This window comes from Sycon ciliatum, chromosome 8 (assembly GCF_964019385.1).
Source record: "Sycon ciliatum chromosome 8, ocSycCili1.1, whole genome shotgun sequence".
NCBI lineage: Eukaryota > Metazoa > Porifera > Calcarea > Leucosolenida > Sycettidae > Sycon > Sycon ciliatum.
Window position 1 is genome coordinate 2,918,131 of NC_088650.1, and position 7,646 is coordinate 2,925,776.

General features: G+C 44.4%; 1 protein-coding gene across 1 annotated transcript in view; it reads right to left on the bottom strand.

The window, feature by feature from the left end:
• Nucleotides 1–7,407, bottom strand: part of LOC135823013 (uncharacterized) — a 35,172-nt gene extending 27,765 nt beyond the window's left edge. The window contains exons 1-2 of the mRNA XM_065335848.1: nucleotides 7,123–7,407; nucleotides 4,087–4,552 (exon numbers count right to left, since the gene is read on the bottom strand). Of these exons, the coding sequence (XP_065191920.1) occupies nucleotides 4,087–4,552; nucleotides 7,123–7,407 (751 nt within the window). The remainder of the gene's footprint in view (nucleotides 1–4,086; nucleotides 4,553–7,122) is intronic.
• Nucleotides 7,408–7,646: the final 239 nt, after the last annotated feature.

Consider the following 7,646-nt stretch of genomic DNA (forward strand, 5'->3'; position numbering starts at 1 on the left):
GCGAAGGAGTAACTCACTGTTTGAACTTTGGACTTTGATCTACAGGTCATGAACCGCTACTGAACGATCCACAGTTGCTGACTAGACCGATAAGATGTAGCACTCAGTACGAGAACAAGGTCAGGGAGTGAATCGAATGATTCAGTCGCTAACGTGAGCAAATACACCCATTGGCCATTATGTCAACCAGGTCAGTTAGTGCAGTACCTGGCGGACTTCTACCAAGCATGAGCACACACGCTAGCTCTCAACCGTGTCACTCAGCCTGATGACCTAGCTCTGGAGTAGGCATAGTCACAATGTGCAATATCAGTGATACTATTGCTGTAGGGGATTTCAAATAGACCTATAGCACATGATTGTATTTTTACTTACTGAGAGAGTTGTCCGTTCCTTTAAAGGGGAAGTTAAGGCAAAAATTAAAATTTCACCAGTTGTAGTCTTCGGGGTGCTGAGTCGAATGGTCTTGGTCCGAGAAAGCTGAGACGCTCCCTTCCTACTTGAATCCCAATCGAACTCGCGCACTTCCACCGAAACCGGGTGACTGCGCCCTACTAGATGGGGATTTGTATGCAAAATGTCACTAAAAGGGCCATTTCGTTCTTATAAAAGCACGGATGACCGCGATTGGCCCATATGTTATAGTCTTTTGGTCGCTGAGTCGACTGGTTTTGGTCCGAAAAGGCTGCGATGCAGCGTTCGCCCCTAATTCCCAATCGAACATGGTCGAACAAGCGGTCACGTGCTCCTGCGTACACCAGTCACCTGGTCACCGTGCCTGCAGGGTACAACTTACAGCCTGTTTTGACCTTTTTTGGGTGCAGTCCTGTCACTCGAGTTGAACCTTGGTGTGAAAGTTGTCGCCTGCTGGCGTGGTGACCAGGTGATTTTGGCACCCAGGAGCACGTGACCGCTTCTTCAACCATGTTCGATTGGGAATAAAGGAGGAACGCTGCATCGCAGCCTTTTCGGACCAAAACCAGTCGACTCAGCGTCCAAAAGAGTACAACATATGGGCCAATGGCGGTCATCCGTGCTTTTATAAGAACGAAATGGCGCTTTTAGTGACATTTTGCATACAAATCCCCATCTCGTAGGGCGCAGTCACCCAGTTTCGGTGGAAGTGCGCGAGTTCGATTGGGATTCAAGTAGGAAGGGAGCGTCTCAGCTTTCTCGGACCAAGACCATTCGACTCAGCACCCCGAAGACTACAACTGGTGAAATTTTAATTTTTGCCTTAACTTCCCCTTTAAAGATCTTCTTCAAACGTTGGCTGAGTGGGCTGACTGGAATAAGTAGGTCGTTGAGATAAGGAGAGCGTTATGCTGAACTTGTTATTCACTGAGAGAGCGTTATGCTGAACTTGTTATTCACTGAGAGAGCGTTGTGCAGAACTTGTTATTCATTGAGAGAGCGTTGTGCTGAACTTGTTACTCTCTGAGAGAGCGTTGTAGCCACTACAGACTGATTAGTAGTTGAGAGAAAGAGTAACAATGACTAGAAAGGATAATGCACGACTAACAAAGGTAGGCCAGAGGGACTGTTCAACAACACTAGAAGACGTTTGAAACAAAAGAGAAAGGCAGGGAGACGAAAACGGACAACTGGACTGTGCCTTGAGAAATGGATGACTGAGCGGTGCTGACCAAATAGCGATGTGATCTGATGTTTGAACGAATCGTGCATCACATGCATGTGGTAAATGGCAGGACATGCTCACTGTCTGGCAGACCACGGACGGCCATCTACTCATACATTACTAGTGATACTGCTTTAGCTTTGTGGCTGTGTGCCTTAGCGCGAACTCAGGCATCTTTTGTTCGCAGCATTGCGTGTGTGCGTGTGTCATTGTGTTGTCACGTGATATGCTACACGTCTGCACGATGTCGTCCCGCTCTGCACAGACCGAGACCATAAAAATGTGTTGTTTACCTAGTCATTGGTGACAAGAATCACATTCACACATGTAGACTACACACATAATGGGGGACCTACCCCATTACCACATAACAACACTACCTGGAACCAATCACGATTCAATGCTACGCTCTTCTCATCAAATATGGACAAAGAGCTGATGACATCATGTCTTAGAGCACAGTCCCATACAGACCAGGGTGGTGTTGGTGTTGTCAATCTGATTGTCGTAAAATTCTATTTCATAACTGGTTGTTGCTAAAAACATGTCACCATAATGGCATGGCGGCTCTGAGCAACTTGACAATGACAATGCAGACACTGTACTCGTAGTGAGTTGCTTGAGTGTGGTCTTGTGTGTGGTACGTCTTGTGTGTGGTTTGGTGTAGTATTCAGCAACAGACTGTACATTCGGGTGTTCGTGCGTGAGCAGGTCTACTGTATGTGTAAGCATGCAATGGTGTGTTGGAACCTTGGACTTGGAGGGCTGTTGCTGTTGTTGTTGCTGTCTTTTCCTCTGGCATGTGAATGTGCGTGAAAATCATACTGTAGTATGTTTATTTTGCCAGTGAAAAGGGCTAAAGTAATTCCACCTCCACCAAACACGCTCTCTGGCCAACCTCACACACCAGCAACATGAATCCAAGGCTTTTGGAGAAGAGCGCGTTCGGTGGATGTGGAATAACTTTATAGATAAACAAGCCGAAAGCTGCTGCTTGTCCTTTAAGAACGTAAAAAGTTTGTCCTAGTAAACAAATACATCATAACGTAACAAGGTTTGTCCTAGGAGACTCCCTTCGATAGGCATCTATTTGCCTCTGGAGGATCCGTGAAATATAAATCAATCAATAGTAAACAAATACAGCATAACGTAAAAAGGTTTGTCCTAGTAAACAAATACAGCATAACGTAAAAAGGTTTGTCCTAGTAAACAAATACAGCATAACGTAAAAAGGTTTGTCCTAGTAAACAAATACAGCATAACGTAAAAAGGTTTGTCCTAGTAAACAAATACAGCATAACGTAAAAAGGTTTGTCCTAGTAAACAAATACAGCATAACGTAAAAAGGTTTGTCCTAGTACACAAATGAGCCAGAGCACGCGAAAAGGGCCCTTAGGGCCTCGGAGGTCGAAATTCAGGTTGTAACATTTTTGGATTCACAGTTTAATTTAGATTCAAGTAAAAAAAAAAACAGACCAAAAAATTCCCACGGAACACAGGTACGCCCGTTTTAGTACAAGGCAAATCATTGAAAATATCGCAATTCAAAGATAGAAAACTACCTGAATGGCTATAGAGCATTAGTAAAGCAATACACTGTTTCATCTCGTGTTCTGATGACCTAGTCAAGCCAGAAATTAGCTACAGTCATGGCAGCCATTGCTGGAGAGTACTGGCTAAGCAATACAGCACAATAATCTGGGATTTTGGTAGAAAATAGTTTGAAAAGTACGTATCTGAGCCGCACACTTTATTGGCGTGCTGGATATACATGGAGAAAATCCACACATTGCTGGTGCCAAGGCTAACTAGCCTGCTATCCTACATACCTACAGCAAAACATCTATGATGGCCTCAAGCATCAGGCACTGCAGGGCATAATTCGTCCGCAAACTCGCCAGGAACGAAAGGCCGGATTTCTCGGTACAGGTAGGTCTGTCGTTCACGTGACAGCCCCCCTGCCGGCAGGATGTCAGGCAGACCGGCTGCCATAACTGTGGGCACCGTCACTCCTGTTTTCAAGATAGACACTTGCTGAAAGTTGTCTTCAACACGGCTCTTCACAAGTACCACCCCTGGGTTGACTGCCTCGAACACAAAGTGGTGGAACTGGGTGATCCTTGGGATGGGGCGGAAGTACAGCGGGAGAAATTTATCCCAGTCGTACCACAGCAGCCCAGAGCCAGGGACTAACTGGGCAGCATTGCATTCAGTGCTTTCATTGACTACTGCAGCTAGATGGCCCATCGTGTATGTGTCTGCTCGTCTATATTTCCTCTTGAAGAGTCCAAACATCCCATCTACAAGGCACCGTGTGTGCCCGGTCACCATAAAAGATAACGTAATCTTTTTGTGGAGTCCGGTCATGCAGCGCCAAGCCAAGTATGCCATAACGGTCTTATTTTTGTTTTGTCCACAGCAATTATCAGCATGTAGGAAGCACTCACTCTCTTGAAGGCCATGAGTCTTGAAGTAGTGGTGAATGGCAGATACCACTGTGTTCGGGTTGTGGGATTTCTTGCCGTCTGCGACGATGGTGTCGCTCTCGTCCAAGAGGTAGTTGATTTGCTTAGGGATCCCTTCACAGCACACTCCGAATACTTGGACTTTGCGGGGAGTCTTAAAATACATCGGACCCTCTTGACGAGCGGTCTTCGGCAAAAAAACATTCTGGGCAAAATCAAAAGTGTAATGAGCTTTGCATTGGCTGGTTGGATCTGGCTGCTCGATGCCAGCAGCTGACATGGCTTGCTGTGATTTCAGCTCATCTCTGGCAACTACAGTTTTCTGGATGTAGTACATGTACTCCCGATCTCTCTGGGTATCATGCACATGGTCAGTGAGATCTTGACAGGCTTTCAGCTTCTCCTGTTCCGACACAGCTGACGTCACTGCTCGTCGCAGGCGTTCGCACTTGGAACATACATCAGCACGAGGGGACATGAACTTTATGTGAGGTACACATTGATGCCAAATTGATCGAAAGCTTGACTCAGACATAGCCTTATTGCCAGCGGTACACGTTGATACATAGGTAGCATACACTGACTTGTACGTCTGATATGCTGGCAGAAATATTGGCGGCAGATCGTCCCGACCATGAAGCGGCGCTGGGTGGGGTATGCCGAAACGTTGAGCATGCGCATCAATAAACGCCACGCACCGTTTAACATCTTCAAATGCTAAGGCATTATGTGGCTTCCTCCTGACATTGCCGTGAACTCGTACACAACACACCGTTATCCTCCAAATGCTTGCGAAGATTTTTCAATCGTCTGTCACTGACATCGTACACATGGCGAAAAGCTGTCACACACACAGGAGCCCCTTGGAAACTATACTGATATTAATTTTTGCCTTCTCTGCTTCCCAGGATCATCAGTATGCACACCAGCATAACGACATGCGTCCAATTTGCTGAGAATAACTAGGTCAAACTCTGATCGCTCCAGTTCTCTCATATTCAAAACATTGCCCTCGACTTCTAACGTTATGCTGTATTTGTTTACTAGGACAAACCTTTTTACGTTATGCTGTATTTAATACAGCATAACGTAAAAAGGTTTGTCCTAGTAAACAAATACAGCATAACGTAAAAAGGTTTGTCCTAGTAAACAAATACAGCATAACGTAAAAAGGTTTGTCCTAGTAAACAAATACAGCATAACGTAAAAAGGTTTGTCCTAGTAAACAAATACAGCATAACGTAAAAAGGTTTGTCCTAGTAAACAAATACAGCATAACATAAAAAGGTTTGTCCTAGTAAACAAATACAGCATAACGTAAAAAGGTTTGTCCTAGTAAACAAATACAGCATAACGTAAAAAGGTTTGTCCTAGTAAACAAATACAGCATAACGTAAAAAGGTTTGTCCTAGTAAACAAATACAGCATAACATAAAAAGGTTTGTCCTAGTAAACAAATACAGCATAACGTAAAAAGGTTTGTCCTAGTAAACAAATACAGCATAACGTAAAAAGGTTTGTCCTAGTAAACAAATACAGCATAACGTAAAAAGGTTTGTCCTAGTAAACAAATACAGCATAACGTAAAAGGTTTGTCCTAGTAAACAAATACAGCATAACGTAAAAAGGTTTGTCCTAGTAAACAAATACAGCATAACGTAAAAAGGTTTGTCCTAGTAAACAAATACAGCATAACGTAAAAAGGTTTGTCCTAGTAAACAAATACAGCATAACGTAAAAAGGTTTGTCCTAGTAAACAAATACAGCATAACGTAAAAAGGTTTGTCCTAGTAAACAAATACAGCATAACGTTAGAAGTTGTACTTAAGACTACAGACTGTACTTTGTACTTGTACAGAGTTTTCCCTTCAATCGTCGTGACGTCATTACACATAACACTAGACATAACAACCCAGTGGCATTGAGTTCAGAATGGAAACTTTTACCAATAGAATACACAGTCTTGAGATACAGAGCCAGCTCCTGAATGATGGTATGGTCCCAGGTCGGTTACAGGGACACTCATTTGCCAATACCCAATTTCAGTACAATGGGAGTATGCATCTCTAGCTCTGTGCGGTATCATATGTGGTAGTTCCAGCTACACATTGGGCCTCCAGCCACAGACACAGACACCACATTTGCAGCGGATCACGTTAGAAAATCATTTCCTTCTTACATGACTTGTAGAAAATGACATCTTGTTTGAGATTTTCCACATTTCCACTATGAGACGAACAGCAGTGTAAAATACAGACTCCACTGTATGTCGACTATGCTACACATCAACACTGTCTAACTGCATCGTCACACAATCAACCACTACATTGACTAAGAGTGATCACGTGACATTCATGGCCATCATCATTGCTATCATTTACAAAGCTACATAGAACACAGAAACGCAGTGCATGATATCACGTGACGGAGACTGGCTCAGTCACAGTCAATGACTTACATGCAGACAGTCTAACAGCAACTTCTGCTCAGCAGTAGGCATATGCAGATAATTCCGGAAGACAAATTGGCAGAATTCGGTACTTTTTCTGGTAAGTTTCATGCATGTTTGGTATGTGGATATAGAAATGGAGCAGAATACAAGGAATTGTCCACCATAAGGTTTGCATGGTTCTGCCAATTTCACTGCTTTTCGAGCAGAATCTGCCAATGCCTACTCAGCAACATGGCCAAACATTCTCTTTGGAAAAGTTTTCTAAATTCCTTCATCGTTAGTACGTAGAAGTAGTTTTTTAAAAGTTTTTTAAAGTTTTGTTCTCGCTAAGATCTGTGTTGAGATGATTAGTCGGCACCGTTATGTACGGAGAGTCCCATAAGACGGCGACGGGAGCCTCGCAGACGCATGTCCACGGCGCTGAAAATGACGAACTGAGTGCGCACTAGTACCCAAGCTATCATGGCAGAGAAGGGCTTCTCCTATTTCGCTGCTTTAAAGCGACTGGTGGGACGTTTCTGGTACGCACTGTACTCGTGGTGGAGGACAGCATCAGTGGAACACACCAAAGGAGTAAAGGAGCCTCGTAGCTCTTCAGCGGCATGCTTATACTTCCGCTTCTTCGTTGCAGCTGCTTTGTTGGCGGTGGCATTCCAGGACAGGTTGACCTTGGCATAACTGGGTGCGTCAGCATCTACGATGCGGTTATCGAAAAACGCCACCCGGTTACCTTCCCATACTCCGCGAGCGAGCCAGTCCGCTTGGAGCATAGGGCGACCATTCCTGTCCTGTTCCGGGATGAGGATCGGCTCGATGGTGACGCCGCCGAAGGCAATGTCGAAGCTTGTCATCACTGTCACGGAGGTCGTTGTGGCCTCTCTTGACAAGGCTGCCCTCACGCACAGTATCAAGTATAGCACATACATGTACATGTAGTATAAGTACAGCTGGACAGCGTTTTCCAATATCTAAACTCACTCTACAGAGTTTGGGCAGATTTCAATGTTTGCCAAATTAAAGACTGAAAATGGCCGGAGAAACGTTCTTTACTGGTATGGAGTCATAATTTCACGACATTCCTGTTTAGCCA